The sequence below is a fragment of the Balaenoptera ricei genome, chromosome 3 (genome assembly GCF_028023285.1).
Source record: "Balaenoptera ricei isolate mBalRic1 chromosome 3, mBalRic1.hap2, whole genome shotgun sequence".
NCBI classification, from domain to species: domain Eukaryota; kingdom Metazoa; phylum Chordata; class Mammalia; order Artiodactyla; family Balaenopteridae; genus Balaenoptera; species Balaenoptera ricei.
The window spans coordinates 171,185,185-171,204,887 of NC_082641.1; the positions used below are offsets into that span (position 1 = coordinate 171,185,185).

At 49.4% G+C, this 19,703-nt stretch overlaps 1 protein-coding gene across 1 annotated transcript in view; it reads left to right on the plus strand.

Annotated features, from left to right (window-relative positions):
* The first annotated feature begins 7,054 nt into the window (after positions 1-7,054).
* MED26 (mediator complex subunit 26) overlaps positions 7,055-19,703 on the plus strand; it is a 39,912-nt gene continuing 27,263 nt past the window's right edge. Inside the window, exon 1 of the mRNA XM_059918171.1 lies at positions 7,055-7,378. Coding sequence (XP_059774154.1) covers positions 7,307-7,378 — 72 coding nt within the window. The 5' untranslated portion in view covers positions 7,055-7,306. The remainder of the gene's footprint in view (positions 7,379-19,703) is intronic.

A 19,703-nucleotide genomic window follows, 5' to 3' on the forward strand; every position in this document is an offset into this window, starting at 1 on the left:
ACTTTGCATCAAAATTGTACTCTCACTTGGGAGTCTGTGGGCCTCAGTGACCCTGGAGAGCACATGGAAGGTTCAGGAAAGGCCAGAAGGAATTTTGATAAATGGCTTGATCTTGTGCATGTGTGTGTGTGTGTGTGTGTGTGTGTGTGTGTGTGTGTGTGTTTCTGAGAAGTTCCGTTGGCCAGTCTGGGGCCTTTCATCCTGGCTTCCGTCTGCTTCCATCTGCTCCACTCTGATCACAATCTCCTCATTTGGTTTTCGACATCAACCCCTTGGCCTTCGTCTGCTCTTTAGGGAAATGGCTTGTACCTGATTTGGTTCATGCGTTTCCCTGTGAGTCTGGGAACCCCAAGCTCTGGACCATAGTCATCATCCTGCCCCCAATCCAGCCACATGACTTTGACCAGGTCCTCTGAGGATCCAAGTCCCCCAGTTGGAGAATTAGGTGACCAGTGTGACAGACAGAAGTGGAGAAAACCCACTTAGGGATGGTGAGAAATAAGGCTGAGCAGGAACATGGGCAACGCATGTATATGGCATGTATCAATGTGTGACATGTGTGGTGTGTGACAAGAGGACCTCGAAAGGCCAAGGACTTAGGCAAGATGAACTAGGAGACTACTAAGTTTTTAGAGCAGGGAACAAGAAGATTCAAACCCTGTGTCAGAAAGAGCCACCTGGAGTAGAAAAGGCCAATCACGGATAAAAGCTATGACAAATTTATCATTTATCCTGCAGTTCCTTCACTGAACTTCTTATTTTACTTCTGTAGACAAAATAAAATAAAATAAAATAAAATAAAATAAAATAAAATAAAACAATTAACTAGAGAATTAGTAGAGTGACTGTTTCTTTGCATCATCAGATTAATTGAGAGAACATAAAACTGCAGTAAACAAAGGAATAGCTTCTGATCCAATCTAACAAGTGATTAGATCATTCCAATCGTGATTAGGTTATTTGAGCACTTCAAATAGATTACACACTATTTTAGCAAGATTTAAACAAATTTTCGTACAATTTTTAATGGTTACTTTCCATTTACAAAATTATTAGCTATATTCCCTGTGTTGTACAATACATCCTTGTAGCCTATCTCACACCCAATAGTTTGTACCACCCACTCCCTCACCCCTATATTGCCCGCACCCCCCACTGGTAACCATTAGTTTGTTCTCTATATCTGTGAGTCTTAGCAAGATTTTTGAGGTCTTCTTTTTAAAATGAAATAAAGCAAAAATAATAATTTTATGACTACAAACCAAAAAGACAGACAAAATTGATTTTATAATTTCCAAAGTATGTTACCTGGTCTGCCTTCTGAAGAATTAAATATAAATTGAAAAGAGATTGATACAAGCATACCTAAAGCTCCTAGAAAAAGACTAGATGGCAGTAGAAAAGTGGAAATAAAAGATTAATCTTTTATTTCCTTCGTGTGTGTGTCTGTGTGTGTGTTAAAATTATGTGTACTGTGTTGTTTTTATATATGATTATCCTTTACGCTGTACTGAAGGTTAGCATAATAAAGAAGATAATTAAAGCTTAAAAAAAAAAAAAAAGAGCTGCCTGGATGTGTGCGTTCAGCAGATGAGAGAGAGAAATGGTCAGCAGGCAAGAAGATTGGGGCGGAGGAGGGAACACAGGAGACACATGGCAAACGACAAACATGAGGCAGGAGGGGTGCCGGAGCTGAGGAGTGGTAAAGACCAGAGAGCAAGGTTTGGAATCAGAAAGATCCAGCCTGGAATCCCAGCTGCATCGTTGTGGGCTAAGTGGCTGTGGGCAAGTCTCCTCATTCTTCAGCCTCAGGCTCCTCCTTGTGTGTCATTTGAGGATTACAGTAGCAACTATGTGTCAGCTAGCGCTGTGTAACGAGTGACCCCAATACTGAGTGGCTTAAAACATCTATATTTAGTTACAGTTCAGTGGGCAGGAAATTGGAACAGCCCAGTGAGGCTGTCTCTGAGCTCCAAGGAGGCTTCTCGACTCATGTATCTTGGCACCTCAGCCCGGGTGGCCCAGCTGATGGGGTTAGACACGTGGGGCACAGCATTCTGTGTCTCCTGGTTCCTTATTCTCCATGGAGGCCCCAGGCCGCTCCTTCTTGCCACGTGCCCCTCCAGCACGGTCACCAGATTCTGACATGGCAACTTGGTGCTCTCAGGACTGCAAAGGCAGATGGACACTGCCAGGCTACTGCCTCCTCTTGTTTTTAACAGTTTTATTGAGATACAATTCACATACAGGTCACCTATTGAAATTGGATGATTCAGTGGTTTTTGGTGTATTTACAGAGGCAATCATCGCTACAATCTAATTCCAGAACATTTTTATGACTCCAAAAAGAAACCCCGCACCCATTAGCAACCACTGCAAATTCTCTCCCAGCCCTGGCAACCATCAATCTACTTTCTGTCTCTATGGATTTGCCTATTCTGGACATTTCATATAAACGGGATCATACAAGATGTGGTCTTTTGTGTCTGCCTTCCTTCACTCAGCATAATGTTTTCAAGGTTCATCCACATTGTGGCGTGTGTTGGCACTTCACTCCCTTTTATGGTTGAGTAATATTCCAGTGTATAGATGTACACTTCGTTTATCCAATCACCAGTTGATGGGTTTTTGGCCTTTGCATGTTGCACCTATTAAGGATAGAGCTGCTATGGACATTTACCTGTACAAGTCTGTGTCAGCGTATGTTTTCAGTTTTCTTGGGGTGATTCACAGGAGTGGAATTGCTGAGTTGTGTGGTAACTGCCAGGCCTTCTTAGAGGTTCAGTCTGGATCAGGCAGAGTGTGGCTTCTACCGCATCCTCTAGGCCAAAGTGAGTAGCAGACCCCACACAGAGTCAAGGGGAGGAGCTGATGCAAGCGTCTGACTGTCCAGAGGGCTTCATCAGGGCCCTCATGTGAAGCCCTCAGTGGAACTTGACACATAGTGGGTACTCAATATTACTCCCAGTCGTTATTCTCTTGATTACTAAAAATAATACAAAATTGGGGCCGTTGGGAAAACACAAACTGTTAGGACTTAGATTGACAACCATCAGTCACCCTGATAGCAAACCCATCTTCAGGATTTTGGAGATTATGATTATACTTCAAATTAGCAGTACCTCAGTCAGAAGGTGAGAATTCGAGACTACTAGAGGTCAGAATAACACCAGCACTGGACGAGATCATCAGGAGGCATCACATATTCGTTCTAGAAAACGTGGAACTTCAGGCAAAAGTGTCAGAATAAAAATCACCTGTCAGAGATAAATGTTTTGGTTTCTTCCAGTATTTTTTTCTATGAATTATGTGCATAAGTATATATATTTTAATGCAACTAAAATTGAGATTGTAAGATATATAGTTTATATGTTGCGTTTTAGCATTTAATATTAAATTGGGAGCATTTTCCTGTATTATTCAATGCTGGTTTATAATGGCTAGATTATCTAGCTAGCCAGCTCTATATTCCTTTATTTATTTTTGAAGTTTAATCTATAGTGACATACAGCTTGGTGAATTTCTACATGTTGCCTACATAAGACAAGACCACCACCCAAATGGAATTACAGAATCCTATGGTCCCTCCTAGTCCGTAACCATCCCATTTCCATGAACTGACTCCCAGTTTATTTATATACCCCCCTATTACTGGACACATAGGTGGCTTCCAGTCTTTTGCCCTTAGAAACGATGCTGCTGTGATCTTCCTTGTACAGGCACATTTGTCTGCATCTGATTGCTTCCTGCAGATACATTTCTAGAAGTTGTGAAATGCCGAGTCAGAGGGTGTCGACGTATGGAAACGCTCTCAGTTGAAATGCTGCCTCCATGTCAGTCATTTTTCTCTGTACTCCAGAACTCCCCCCTTTGTGCTTCTGCAACACTTTGCTTGGACAGTACAACTATGGTATTGTATTAATGAGCCCCTAACCTGTTTTCAGGTCTTGGCTTCAAAACTAGCTCCCCAGGAGCAGGCTTTGTGCATGTTTGTATCCCCACACTTGGAGACATGATAAAAATTGAGTTCACTCACCTATCTTTGAAACCCTTCCTAAAAGCAGTGACATATCAGGGGCTATTCAGAACCAGCTGAAACTGGCTTCACTTTTGAACAGGACTTGCTGCAAAGCCACGCCGAACTCTGAAACCCATCTCTAGGTGCTTCTGAGATCATTGATGTGGCTGAAGGAGTTAATACGCTAGAGAGTGTTTTTTAAAAATTCCCACCAGACCGTTAAACTCAGAGCAAACATATGGGTCCAAGTCGGGTGGTGGCTTTGCACACATTTTCCTATTAATCATTGGAGTCTTCACATACCTTATTGGGATAAGTCCAGTAACAACTTCTCCTTTAAGTTGCCCAGCTCCAGGGGTTTATGTGTCTAAAGGGGCACAGCTGCTTTTCACTTCAGGTATGTCTGCCCAGGTATGCCTGCCGTTGCTCCTCGCCACCACCTGCTGTCACTGTTGAACACTGGTCCGCTGCAGTTGTGGGAGCTGGCCTGCTCATGGCCTCCTGTTGTGATGCCCTTGCTTGTCCGGCGAGGAGGAGGAGTCCACTCCCAACCTGCCAAGCTTGGCTGAGGATGCTGGGCACACAGGCCCCTGAAACTACCTTCCCTGCCACTTCCCATGGCAGGAGCAAGTCAGGGGTCAGAGCCACTTCCTCTCCCTTCCTCTTTGGGGGCCACCTTGCTAAGAGGTGAGGCATTCCAAGCACAAAAGATCTTGTCCCTTCAGGACAGTGGGGCTGGTGCTCTCTATCTAAATAATTTTAGGGACATATTGCCAGGGAAGAACCATTATAGCAAGAGGGTTTACTTCGAGCCCCAGCCTTGCCATTTCAAGTATTTCTTCCTCAAAGCAAAAAGTCTGCTAGGTGAACTGCATTATCTACCCTGGACCTAAGAGAACTACTAACATTTTCAAGACTCCCATTTAGTGGCTATCTGATTTAATCTTTATAAATAAGCACCCTTTGTATATGTTAAATGTGGAATAAGACTACATATACTATATACAGATACCTGTGTGTGCCCATGTGCATCCTCATGTGTATTTATATCTAATGAAGTACTTCATTTATTAAATATTTATCGAGCCCCCACTGTGTGCCGGATCTGTGGAACTGAACTGCATAAATACGTCTGGGTGTGTGTATACAGCTGCCATGTATTTGGATGAGACATTCATTCACTTATTTCACATATATTTAATAAGCACTCCTCTATCTACTGGGGACACGGAATCAGTGCCCTTGTGGAGCTCACAGTCATCTTAATGTTTCTTCTTAGTTTAAAAAGAGCAGGTAAATGGAATGCTTTCCAGCTCTTTCTTAAGTAACCTGACCCATGGGAAACAAATTGCTTGTTTCTAAGTAACCCTTGATTTAGAAAATAATGTATTGTATATCTGTCAGAAATTAAAAAGGGAGGCAGGACCGGAATATACTTGGGGGAGTGATTGTTTATTTTGCTTATCTGAAGTGAGATAAAGAATATCTCCAAGTGGGCTGGTTTCCAACCGGGACCGTGTACACAAAGCACCTCATTCTAGGAGGGAGAGTGAGTAAATTAAAGAGAAGTCTTTTGCCGGTATTTATTGCCTCCTACAAGTGTGATGTAAAACTTTTCCCACGTGCAGAAGCAGGCAACCACAACCACGTGCGGAAGCCGCCGTTTTTGCAAATAAAAATGCTTCCCAGAAGCATGACAAATGCAAGACTAACAGGTGTAGCACAGATCCAAGGCGCACATGTGGTTCTCATCAGCTGCCTCTGTTTTAAATCTAGGCCTTCCTGTAACAACGAAAAAAGTTATTTCTTCCGAGGCTGCGGCTAATAATCCACTCAGCCTGCTTTTCTACCCCTTCGCAAAACCGTATATTTAACAGAGCTTCCAGAGAGAGAGGAGACAGCAATGAAAGAAGGCAGTGAGGGGGCGGGGGGGAAGCCCTTAGACTTGACATTTAACAATTCTGGGTTTGACCTATAACTCTGGGTGACCTTGGGCCTCCGTTTCCTCCTTTTTAAAGGAGGTTCAGAGAATGAGGGCTTCAATTTTCCAGCATCTCCACGCAAAGTGTGGAAGGGTCTTTTAAACCAGTGATTCCCAACAGGGGTCGGTTCTGCCAACCAGGGGACGGACCTCTGGCAGTGACAGGAGACGTTTTTGGTCGTCCCCAGCGGGGAAAGGGTGCTACTGGCATCTAGTGGGTAGAAACCAGGGATGCTGCTGAACATCCTGCAATGCACAGGACAGGCCCTACAACAACAGCGATCCGGCCCCAAATGTTACTGGTGCCCAGGTTGAGAAACCCTGGCGTGGACACAGGTTTGCAACGTTGGTGTCAGCTCATGGTTTGGGGCTTTCCCAGCTTGGGTAGCGGCTCCTCCGTGAGGCACTTTGCAGTCTCATGCTTTTGGGATCCTGGCCCTCGGCGCTGCAGACCCCCGGCTCGCATCCACGCCCTCTGGAGGGGCGGGGGCGGCAGCGTTCCTCGGCTCCTCAGTTGACCCGCGCACGGAATTACAACGTGGACGTCTGCCTCCTGGCCCCCAGGAACGCAGATAGAGAGGCTGAGGAGGACCCCCGGGCTCAGAAAACTTGGCAGCTCCTCCCACCCGCGACTCCCGTCACCTCCGTCAGAATGGGGAAAGCTTTTCTGCCCTAGGAGGGGTCCTTCCGCTGTCCTCTCCGCCCCGCTGCCCTCAGGCGGCCACCCAGAGCGCCCGGGTTCAAGGACTCGGCGCGTATCGACCGTTTCCGTCGGAAACCTCGGCCCCCGCCCAGCTTGGGTGGGGGCGGGGCATCCAGGCGGTGGCCGTTCCCCTGCCCAACCGCCTCCCAACGGCCCCTTTGGCCGGGCGGGGACAATGCGCCTGCGCGCGCATGCGTAGAGGCGCGGGGCGGGGCCCGCGTGTGGCCCCGCCCAAGTTTGGCGTCTCTGCCTGCCCCATCTCCCAACCTCCTCAGCGTGGTGCCGACGCTGCGTGCGGCGCGGGTTACCCAGAGTGCTCCGCGCGGGGGCAGCTCACTGGAGTTTGGTTCTCGAGGCGGCGGCGGCGGCGGCAGCAGCGGCGACGGCTCCGGCGGCTCCTCCTCCTCCTCTGGTGGCGGCGGCGCCCCGGGCCTGAGCCCCGGCCCCGGCTCCCCTCTCCGCCACCCCGCGCGCCCCCACTTCCCCCGGTGCCGCGGGGAACATGAGGCTCCGCTCCCGGAGGCAGGCGAGTGAGTGACCCCGTCCCCCGCCTCAGCCCGCCCGCCCGCTGGCCCGGCCGCTCCCCCCCCGCCTCGCCCAGGCAATGACAGCGGCTCCGCCGTCTCCGCAGCAGATCAGGGACCGGCTGCTGCAGGCCATCGACCCCCAGAGCAACGTAAGTGTTCACCACACGGGCTGGGGTGGAGGCCGCGTGGGCCCGGGACCCTCCCCCTCCATAGTGCCCCTCGCCCGCAGGGCTCCGGGGGACCCACCGGACACCCACCTGCCCCCGAGGGCCGCTGCCATCCCGGCATCTCGCCCCCCGGGCCCGGGCCGGGGGCTGGTCGGGCAGCCCGGCGGCGCTCGGTACGTGAGGCCGAGGCTTTCGTGCGGCCTGGGCGGAGGGAGCAGATGGGAGCTGAGACCAGAGCTTTTTCTCCTCTCCCGGTCCAGCTCTACGACCCTTGCTGCTGCTGACGGAGCTCGCCCGCCTCGCCCTTCCCGGGGGACCCGCGACCCCCGGGAAGCCCTCCCGGCGGGGGGCAGGGGAGGGGGGAAAGGCTGTGGAGCAACTGGTGTCCGGGGTATGACTCGGGGAGCCGGTGCCGGCGGTGTCTCGGTTTTCTGGGTGATCAGGGAAGTCCTCTTTCTCTTTGCTCCCGTCTGGAAGCACCTTCCTGGCTTCGGAGGGAACCCCCCTGGCCTGCTTTGCACCTAGCCGGGTGCCCAGGGCGCTTGGAGAGTACCTTTTGGTTCTGAGAGTGGGCATGCCTTTGCCGGGTCTCTCTTGGGGTCCCTGCCGACGGAAGATGATCTTGTGGAGAGTGGGATTCTTTCTGTTACCTTTCTGGGCCTAAGTACTCATTGCGTCTCAGGCCAAGCCAGAGCCTCGCTTTTTGGTAGTGAATTAAAGATGATTGTTTGCTCTCCCATTCCACCCAGAGCCCTCCGTTGGCTGTCTACGCCCTACCTGGGGTCCTAGCCTGTTGGGTTGTGACCTAGGCCATCAGGGTTAACCCCAGGGTGTCGCTTTCTCAGGTGCTCCTCCACGGAGGCTAGTGTTTGTGGAGGGATCTCCCCTGCCCCCCTCCGTGTGTGTAGGGAAAGACTCATCGCGTTCTCATATTTTTTATGAGTGGTTTACGGCCATAGGGGTCATTTACCCCTGTGGCAGGAGCAGTTCAGCAATGGGAAGATGTAGTGGCATCCAAGTATGAAGTGAGCCCCTGCATTTCCTGGGAGACCAGGAAGTGGCCATTGAAACCACTTTTTAATGTGCTGGGAATGGAAGAAATAAACCATCTTGGACTTGGCTAGGTAACTTAGGTTTCTGTCACTATGGGGGCTTTTGCTTTTCCTTTACGTGAGTTTGGCTGATTACTTTTAGCAGTAGGCTTTAGCCTAGCATTTTGGGAATAATTCATGTTGGATTGTACAATTCTGGCAGAAATAGAGTTATTTTTGTAAGACTCTGATTTCTGTATCATAAGTAATTCTGTCATTCCTGGTCTTCAGACCCCATTAAGATAGACTTGGTGGTAATTGTCTTTAAGAAATATTGTATACATTTTTGTTATGACTTTGGGGGTGGAGTAGGCACAAGCTATATAAAACCTTGCAGAATTTTTGCAGAAACGGGTGCTGCAGCAATTCCCAAGACTGAAATATTAGAGGATAAAACAAGTGACTTGAAAAATGTAGCCTTGGTGACTTTTGCATCAGAGTGTAATTTCTTGAATTCCATGTGCTTGTTTGCCTTCCGGAGAGTCTGAAAGGTTGCTGAGATATTAGCACTGATCCTTAACGCCACCTAGGAGAGCTTTGGGATCAGGAGGCACTTTAACGGGCAGTCACCATGTTGTAGATTAGGTGGGGCAGTGACCTCAGGGGTTCCAGTGTTGTGTAAGGCTCTAATCTAAAGGGTTCCTAGGAGTACAGGAGGAAGAGAGGCCAAGACCACGGTTGTGTTACGTGTCATGGAATGCACATTTCACGTGGCTTATTTGGGGGCACTCTTGTGATAGGTGTGTGCAGAGTCCTGCTAATATAAGTGTGGTGGATGAAATTGGGAAATTGTCTCTGAATATGAGTGGTGAGAAAGTGCCACCTTTAAATGCTGCTGTTGTCAGTGACATCCCTGAGTATTGTTTATAAGCCGTTTGACAGGAGTGTGGCTTGGAGCAAACCCCATATAGAAACTCAGAGCCGTGGAGGGATAGGTTGCTGGCAGAGATGATGTGACTGTATTTCTGCAGTTTCTCTTGATTGACCTGGGCTCAGGTAAGAGTTAGGTGGCTCCAACCAGGCGGTGCCAGCACACAGCTGTTCTCCTCTTCTGCCTTGCCCAAGTAGGAACTCCACTTCTGCATAGTTAGTTGACACATATTTAAGATGCTCCTGGAAAATAAAAATGGGGACAGTGTTGAAGAGCCAACACTAAAATTAAACCTCTTCTGAGAGAAGCGACAGAGAATTGTGTCACGTAATGCTTACCTTTATGGGCATGCAAGTATGCTAACAAACTTAGCTTTTGCTTGAAAACTCAATGTCAGGCAGCTGACCTAATATCCACAAGTATCTGAAAACTTAGGGAAGTAACAAAGTACCACTTTCTGACCATCTCCCTGACAAAGGAGTTCTTGAGAGGAAAGTTGTTTCTTTGCTCTATATTCTAGCCTCTGGAGTATTTGAATATCTATAGCATCAGGCTCTGAGTTAATAATTTCTCTCAACTCAGTAATAAAGTAAATTCTGTACACTCCTTTTCAAAAAGCAACTAACGGTTTTTCAGAACAGTCGAAGCCTTACTCTTCTTGTGTATGGCAGCCCAGGGTGTTGAAAATCTTTCTTAAGTGCACTGTGTGCCTTTGTTCCAGGTTAATCTTGTTTTGTTATGGATAAAGTTGAGGACTGTCTTACTCCTGCCCAGAAATCAGAGTCATTCCACCCAAGCATAATCTCATCAGCAAATGATTAGGTTCCCGTTTGTATCCGACACTCATTGTTTCACCAGAGTTCAGGCTTTGTCTTCTCTGTCTAGAGCAGAAGTGTTAGGTGTACTTTCTAAGTGCTGGTTAAACTGACTGAACCCTAGACTCCTTCTTGGGCTCTCCAGCAGGAAACCTCAGGAACTACTTTTCTTCTTCACTGTTCTGCAGACTTCAGGTGGCCAAGGGGAGGTGACCAAGGGGCCTCTGCAGAGAGACACACGGGAAGGATAATTTTCCCACCTAGGAATTTGAAGGTTAAGATACCACTTAGCTTCACTGGACTGCAGGTTCCTCATCTGCAAAGTGGAATTGGGAACTGGTGTATTTGCCCCATAAAGCTCCTTCGAGATCCAGGTTCAGATTCTGGAAGGCGCAGCAGAGGCTAACATGAATTGTTGTTCTAGAAGTTTTTTCTTTTAATGCAAGGTACATTGTGTGAATTTTCTGAATAACAAACACTAACACACTTCTACACAGAGATGTATGCTTTACCTGACTTTGTGCAGCAGAGTCTCCTGCTTTCTCCCAACAGCCTATAAAGGCAGGTGGGGTGAGTAGCCAGTCTCCCCTTTCTGCAGGCGCAGAAGCCGACATCATGACAGTACTGTTTAGTGAGTGTCTCCCATGGCCAGGAGAGGACAAGATGCCTTTGTTTCCTACTGACTTAATGTGAGGTGACTGCCCTAAAGTTAGGGAGGGACTTAGCCAAAGTCATTAAACGATAGTGTTTCCAACTTTAAACGCCACCATACTGCTCTCAAACATGGAGAGGCAGCTTCAGAAGAGGCCAAGAAGGCAGCGTTCTTGAGCTGGTAAGAAAAGATGTGGGAGCCTCTTCTCTCCCACACAAGTTTATATGAGATTACAACTTGGGTTCGATTTACCTGTGATAGATCTTACAGGTTGATGACATTAGACAGCCTGTCCCGGAAACATCTTAAGGTTTCTGTCAGGGACACAGAATCCTGGGCCAGACCACACTATGGTGTGGCAACTGCCAGCTGATGTGGAACTTTTCATGAGTCTTGTGTTCCAGCTTCCTTTTCTGCTTCAAGATTACAGCACTTTTGATGTTAATTTAAAATGCCATTGATCCTGCAGAAAAGAGGAATCTTATAAGTTCTAAAATGGAAGACTATTAGTTCTGATTCTCATTAGTATATTAGTAGATATGAAATCTAAACATGTGGACTCTTCCTGATCACACTGGTTGCCCACATTCAGTAACCTTCCTGTCTTTGCTCCTTTACGTCATGGCCAGGACGTGTGAGGACAGCAGTGTGGCATTTTATGACTTTGGGAAGTAGGCAGGTAACAGTGTTGGTTGTGAAGCAGGTGTAAGACCTTGTTGTGATTCACTCTCTCCCTCAGAAGAAGGTGGACTTTACATTCGGTCTTCATGGAGGTCCTCAGAGGCGGCTCTCGTCAGGGTATGTTGTCCTGGCTGGAGGTCACAGAGGCCTAGGAGGACAGTCCAAGATCAGCTTATGGGAAGGGGTTTTTGTCCTGATACAGATATAAACAGGCACCATGGTCACCCGGGCTCATGATGCAGCTTCGTGTGGCAGGACATGCCCTCAGGGGTGCCAAGCGTGGAGTTAGGTGAAGGAGGAGAGCTGTATTTACTTTGCCTCAGTTTTGGTGTCCATGTGAGTGTCTTCTCAGACGGAGTTCTGGTTCATCCAGAACTGATTTTACCCAGCCCGACCTCTGGGTGACTGCCTCAGGGGGTCTCCTGCCCACCCCCCGCCCCCCACTGTAAACCGCCTTCTGGAAGCTGGGAGCTCTGTCTTTCAGTAGAAGTCGTGCTTTTTCTTTTTATTCCTGATGGTGGCTCTGGCCTGAGTCCGCCTGGTCCCTTTGGGGCCCACTAGCTGGTTGTCAGATTGGGTGACTGAGTTTGTGGCTCGGTGGCCGGCTGCATAGGCAGCGCATTTTCAGTCCAGCCTTGTGAGTGCCCACGCTCAGAGCCCCTTCTCAAACTGCTCCTTTTCACTCTCCAGGCACATGAGTAGCGCTGAGCAAGTATTGACACAGGGATTCCACGAACTGGAGAGCATTTCCTGAATAAGGAGGGCGTACCAATACTCCGCATGCTGTGTTTAAAAGTACTCTCTGAATGAATTCCAGGTCTTGGGAGGCAGTACACTTACGTTTCAATCACCAACTGATGCACACTGTTTATGGAGAAATATGGTAAAACTGGAAAAGGTGGCTCAGCAGTTGAATAAACATTTCTAGCAAGCATTTATGGTGCTGGATATGGAGGGTGCAGACCTGGGGATGCCCAGCTGCAACCCTCCAGGGACCTGGAGCAGGCTTAGAGTGTGCACACGGATGGTCTGGGGTGGGGCAGCCTTACAGGGCTACAGCTCTTAGATCCAAGTGGAACAGTTCATGTGTCTTATTCAGAGATAGTTCAGAATTCTTAAGAGAGTGAAATGGCTTTCTAGAATCATCATTTTTTTCCATCATTTGAGTTTTCAGAAGGAAAAGGAAGTCAGTTCTTGGTTTGTCTCTGACCTGAGGGGAATGGAGAGTTTGGAGGAGTTGGTAGCAAATCCTTGAACAGTTTGCCCTCTCAGCAATGGGATGGGAAGGGGGCAGGTGTCAGGCTCTGTGAAGGGCCTGGGGGCTCGTTTCCAGTACTGGGGTTAGGTAGGCTCTGTGTGGCTTCCAGAGGCAAACCTAGGACTCGGAAGGCAGGAGTTCCTGGGAGGTAGGTGCTGTTGCACTCGGGGGAGCTCTTGATTATCGTCAGAGCTGGCTCGAGAGTCCAGGGCCACCATGCCAGGTGGGCGTGCAGACAGGACTGGGCCCTCTATCTGGGCCCTCAGATTCTTGACTTGTGAGTTCCTGGAGGTTCTGTGATTGTATATGGAGGCTGCTAAAAAGAAGGGTCGTGTCAGGTGATGTACCACTTCCAGGCAGGTGGGGTTAAAAGCCTTCCAGTGCTCCTGGGACTGCAAGTTTCCTGGATTGATCCATTGGAGGCTATAAAATGAAGAGCTGCCGTTTACTGAGCACTTACTATGTACCAGGTATTGTGTAGAGTGCTTTGCATCCTTGGTGGTTCTCTGAACCACTCTTGCAAGTGGATGCTCCATCTTCCTTTTAGGGGAGAACAGAGGTTAAGTGATCTGTCCATTGTCACAGAGGTGGAGATGGGAAAGCTCTGGGCCCAAACCCAGTGCTGGTTGGCTCAGAAGCCGGTGGGCTTAACAACAGTGTCCCATCTCCTACATAAGCAGTGCCCAGCATGAAAGTTGAACTCCAGTGCATCTTCTGAGGTTAACCTTAAATGTGAAGTGTTTTTAAACGTTAAGTTTTGCATTTCCATTTCCTTCCCATATCCTACCACCTTACCCTCCTTAAAATCTTCTAGCCTACTGGGTCCTAACCTTTTTGGGTGTCAGGATCCATTTTTATGATCAGAAACATTCAGGAACTTCCACATAATGGCAGGTGTACTTTGAGTAGCTGTTTTTTTGTTTTTGTTTTTGTTTTTGGAGAAAACTCAAGGACAGAAGCTACTCCTAATCCAGTAATGTTTTGAAATGAAGTTATAGCTTGTTGTCAAAACAGCATCTACTTAAACCTGGAAGCCGACTTTACTTGTATGTGTGTGACACCTAGGATCGAACCCTTTGTACTGCCTCTGGTTGGGGCCTCCTGTCGTCCCTACTGCTCTCCCTTTTCCAGAAACCTTTCCTGCTTTAATCCAAGACAGTGTCCTTCCGGCACTGTACATAACTTAAAAATCCTGCATTCCTGCTGAGTATAGGTCTTGTTGAACACGTTTTCCATGGGATTGCAAGCTCCTTGCTGGCAGAGCATGAGTTACTCCCCAGGTACCCAGAACTTCTTCAGCAAGTGGGTGCTCAGATGCTTGTTGATCTTCCTGTGAAAAGGGCTGGTCTTCACAATTGGCTGTCAGCACTTACTGAGCAGGTATGAGGTGCCAGCACTTTTCACCTTTAATCTGTACAGCAACCCTGGGAGGCAGGTACCAGTGCAGAAACTGAGGCTCAGTGGACACACAGCTAGAAGGGATGACACTAGGGTTGGAACCTACCCACCCAGTCCTTAGCCACCTGCTGCTGCCTCCCATGTCACTCGAGAGAGGGCAGTGGGTACAAGGCAGGCATTACACTCTCCTGCCTGGATTTGGATCCTTATGCTGGATTCATCTGTACAACGTTGTTATGCTCGTCCCAGAGGAAAGTTGTACCTGAAATACTTTTTGCTTTCTCTTGAGCTGGCTGAGGAAAAGGTGTGAAGTGTTTTTTCCTTTTTGTTTCTTGGCTGGCATTTTTCACCCCTGACAGAGAAGGTGGCTCTTGATCTTAGATTCACTGGCTGGCTGTGATCCCTGGAGACACTGTTCAAATGCTACCTTGGGCCCCTGTGTCCTTTTTTGGTCATGTGACAAATCAAACCCTTCCTGGACAACCCCCTCTCCCGAGTTTCATTCGTCAAGGGCCAAAAAATGGGTGTTGCTTTCTCCAGGTCACACCCTGTGGTGGGTCAGCCTCATGGCTGCTGTGGAGACTCTAGTCACTTGTCCACTGTGTGCACAAAGTGATTTTGTAGGTGGCTGGCCTTGGCTCTGTGATGGGGGGTTCTGTGGTGCAGACGTCAGCAGTCAGGTGAGTTACTGACGGAGAACTCAGCTGCACGTGACCGTGGCTCGCACCGAGAGGCCATTGGTGGCCTGGCAGCCCTCCTCCAGGTGCCGGTGGCCCCGCTGTCCTGCTTGTACCTTCAGATCCTTCCCTTACCCACAGTCCGGTCAGATTTGGCTCCGCATGGCGCCTGGCCCCGCAAGCTGGCTGCAGCTCTGCTTGCACACACCTGGGGGCTGGTTCTCCTTGTCCCCTTGATGCCTTACTTGGATATTCCCGCCTCCCCATTCCACCTTAGCTCTCTCTTTTTTTTTTATTTTTTATTTTTAAATAGATATCTGAACCCCATCCCAGAGACTCAGACTCAGCAGGCAAGGGGAGGAAGCTCTGTTTTGTTTTTGTTTTTTTTTAAATAAGATTTACGATTTATTTATTTATTTATTTATTTATTTATTTATGGCTATGTTGGGTCTTCGTTTCTGTGCGAGGGCTTTCTCTAGTTGCGGCAAGCGGGGGCCACTCTTCATCACGGTGCACGGGCCTCTCACTATCCCGGCCTCTCTTGTTGCGGAGCACAGGCTCCAGACGCGCAGGCTCAGTAGTTGTGGCTCACGGGCCCAGTTGCTCCACAGCATGTGGGATCTTCCCAGACCAGGGCTCGAACCCGTGTCCCCTGCATTGGCAGGCAGATTCTCAACCACTGCGCCACCAGGGAAGCCCCCACCTTAGCTCTCTTGACCCCTCTTTCCATCAGGTCCCTGGCCTAGCTTGCGTTGGGTCGTGGGGTGGTGGCCACGTCCGCTTTCCCTTGGGTGATCCTCAAGGTAGCTACCTGTGTCCTCCTTCTTGAAGCCAGTCCTCCTGAAAGCCACTTCCAGTAAACACTTCCCAACTTTTTTTTACCCCCTTGGTGCACCTTGCATCTGTGCCAGGCAAATAGTTGGCAAGCTAGCTTTTTAGTGCTGCGAGGGTGGGGGGTGAGTGACACTGACGTGTAGGTATATAAACTAGGAAGAGTTTACCCTTTCTGCTCATTGTTTCACATTGTTTCCTTCAAGTGTTCAGTTAGATAGTTGCAGGCAGAGCACCTTTACTAATTCTTTTAACCCCTTTTCCCCAGAGGGAGGTGGCACTGCGCTCATGACAGGAGCTTAAACGCAGAGGGGCTCATTGGCTTGTGTTACTTAAAGGCCCAGAAATGGGTCTCTTCTCAGGTGACGACCTGGCTTTACTCCCGCTCTCTGTTTTGCTTTTTGTTGTGTTGCCTTTGCATAGTGGGTGTCTTCTCCCCAGCCCCTGCAGCTTTGGGATTCACCCTCACTGACCATTATCCAGGGGCAGAAAGAGAAGCCACCTCTTTCCCAGAAGGCCCAGCAGACATTTCCTGGTGCCTTCTCTGGACTTTGATTGAAATAGCAGGCTGTGTTCGTTGGTTCACCCCTGAATCTGGGCATAGTGTTAGTTCCACCCAGACTGACCCAGAGTAGAGGGTGTGCCCCCAAGAAACATTAGGTCCTGTTAATGGGAGAATGGGGTGGGGAGTGGGCTGGCAGTGACCCCTGAGTGCGTGCTGGTTTAGTCACTTCGTTGATATGATAGCGCCTTCAAATAGTTGGGCGCCTTCAAATAGTTGGGTGTCAATGCTAGGCCTGGGAGACTTGGGTCCAGATGACAGAATGGATGTGACTGAAATATGAGGTCTGGCATAAGCAACAGGATTGTTTGGATGGCGTCAGATCACAGCCAGGGTTCTAAGTACCCACTCCTTCTGGTTGAACTGCAGACTCTGATTTGCCTGTAGTCACGCTTGGGTACCTTGTCTTAGTGCAGGTGCTAGGTTGCAGCTTCTGACCCTATCCTGGGCTAAGGAGCCCTTTAGGAGTCCAGGAGAGCCTCACCATAGCACTGCTGATTCTCCTGTCCCCATCATCTCTCCTGATGCTGCAGTAACTGCCTGGATGAGCCTGGGTGGAAGGAGACAGTGCCTGTGACCCAGGCAGGAGCTGAGTTCTCCAGACTTCTGTTCTCTCGGCCTCAGAGGCATAGATGATTACTCGGAGGTCTGGTCCGAGCTGATTGTCTTACCCATTTCCTCTTCTCTGTCCCCCCCGTGCCGTCGTCGTCGTCCCCCACCCCACCCCCGCTTACCAGAAACTGGTACCTGCATTTCTTTCCCTTAGGTTAACTGAAATGCATTGGGTCAGGTGATCTTTCATGTCCCTCCATTTTTCCCTTCCAATCTGGGGGGCTCTAGGCAAGCACCCGAAATTGGTGATGTCTGTTCTCCCTTTGCTGGATGCTGGCAGCCTGGCAGTGGCAGATGTGGGCCACATGTTACATTTTAGGCATGTCTGGGGGCGAGGAGGTTTGTGAATGGTTATTTCACTTTCACTTCTATTTTAAAGGAGCTTCGTATTCTTAAGCATTTAAAGTTCTCCCTTTGAAGGTTGGTCAACAGGCCAAAGCTTCCACTGAGTGCAGGAGCCTCACTTCTCACCAAAGGGCAAAAGTATCACCCTCCCATGTGTTGTGAACTCATCCTGAATTCGCTTGTAACCTTTCTCCTCTCACCACTGAGTCAAAGTACTGTTTGGGATTGAAATTGGAGTGGGAGAACAGAGAGGGAAACTGTTCTTTTTTTTTTTTTTTTTTTTGGCGTCAGCATTGGGTGTGTCTGTGTGTCTTGTGGACAGACTTCTTCCACATGGCGGGAAATGTAGCAGCTCTGGGATTTGAACTCTTGAAAGCTAGGACATGATCAAAAATGGATTCACTGACTTGCTTCCAGTTTGAAAACTCCAGAGAATCACTCCAGCTTGGCTTGGGGGTGGGGTGAAGGGGGCTTTGTAAGAAAATGGCAGTGCCCTCAAGAAGTCAGGGAGGAGCTTGCAGAAGAAGCAGAGTCTGTTGTGCAGACAGAAGCAGTAGGTGTCCCTAGACTGCTATAGCCCTCCCATGTGGCAGGACAAAAACAGTGAGGTCTGGGGCGGGGAGGTGGGGACTGTCTTAGGGTTTCTGGTGAACCTGCTTGTCAGCCCCACTCAGAGTTAGGGGAGCAGGAATCTGCGTGTTGCCCTGGGGATGATGCTCCTACAGTAGGCATGGTTTTCTGTACTGTTGGTGGTGGGCTCCCCCAAGTTGGGGAAATAGGAAGTGGCATCTTCTGCTCTGTAAGATGAGCCAACAACCTTGGGCATGAGGATGCCCTTATGCTTGTCCCTTCAAGCTGTGTCCCTGGGTCATCGTGCTGTCCTCAGTGGCCTGCCTCAGGGTTAGTGCTGAATGCATCTCCTTGGGAACAAAGCAAGCCTGAGGCCTAACACTGAGCGGTTCCCATTGTCCCCTGGCTCCCTGTACCTTACTGCATTGGCCTTTCCGCTCTCTCCAAACCTCATTCCCACCGTACCTCCTTCCCCTTGAGTATTTTGGCTTTGCTTTGGGGACCCCTGTCTGGCCTTTAAGACTTTCCCCAGGTATTCTCACCATGGCTTCCAGCAGTCCAGCTGACTGCTTCCCTCGGCATGCTGTGCTGTTGGTTGGTGGTGCCACAACCCACTGCTCAGCTGGCCGCCTCCCTTGGTTGCCCCATTCCTACAAGCAGGATCACTAGGGAGATGTAGCTGCTTCCCAGCCAGTCTCCTGTGTGCTGATCTTGCCTCTGTGCCGGCCCCAGAGTGAGTGTCCAAAAACAGACTGGGATGTTTCACCCTCTCAGTTGGGGCCATGTGGCTGACTGGGTAACATGTGAGCTCTGTAGGTGACATAGTGAAGAAGACAGTCTTTCTCCGGGTGGAAAACTTGGGCTTTAGAGTTGAGAACTGAGTTGGAATCTTGACTCTGCTGTTCACCATGTCGCTTTGGAAGAGGTTAGGTTTGTAGCCTTAATTTTCTCAGGAGGATGTACATACACTGCTTAGGAAAGCTGTTGAGAGTAGGATGTGGTCCCTGGCCTGAAGCATCTTGGATGTTGATGTGTGCATGGTAGCGAACAAACTTGTTGGTGGGCGGCTCACCCAGCTCCCATCCCCTACTTCCCCCTCCCTCCCTCTGGCCCATGCCCATTGGATGCTTAGTGATTGGGGTCTAGCCAATCATGGGGCTGCGTCTTCCTGGCCAGTGATTGGTTCAGGGATGGACCTGTGGCCATCTGAAGGTTTTAGTGCTCTGCTGGAGTAGTTGGAGGAGACTTGAATGGGGAAGGATGTGAGCAGGTTGCTGCTAGGGTCTGCTGCCTAGGGACAGCCTGCCCAGGAGTGAGACTGGCCCAGAGGGATGGGGAGGAATAAGTTGCCTGGGCCCAGCTGGCGCTAGGTGAGTCAATGGCTTCTTTTCTTGATGAAGCCCATTTGAACTGGCTTTTCTGTCACTTGCAACCAGGAGAGTCAGCTGAGCACATTATGCCCCAGCCTCTGGCTCAGGCATCCTCTCTCCTCCCCTGCTCCAGCCACACTCAGCTGCTCATCAGCTCCTGACCCGCTGTTACGCCCCCACCTGGGTGGCCTGCCCTCCCTCTATTCTCCCTCCTTCCTTCCCTTCCTACCTCCGTCTCTGGGCTCCAGGTCCAGCATGCCTTTCCCAACAAGCCCAGTGCCAGCTGTCCCAGGAGCACTGTCTTCTGACTGTTCTGGCATCCTGGTCTGATCTTGCTCACTTTTAACTTGTCTGACATGCCTGTGTCCGCCCTACCCCGTTCTTTTGCTGGTGCATAGTTCATTCTGTTAGGGCCAATGACCAGTTTATTGTGGATCCATCTCTGATTTCAAGCTGTGGGTAAGCGCAAGCAGTGCCTAATGTGGGAGGACCAAGCTGGGTTCGGGGTAAGAAAGAGTTCAAGTTTGGTGGGGACTGGGCAGGGCAGCTGCTTGGCTTACTGGTATTGGGGTTG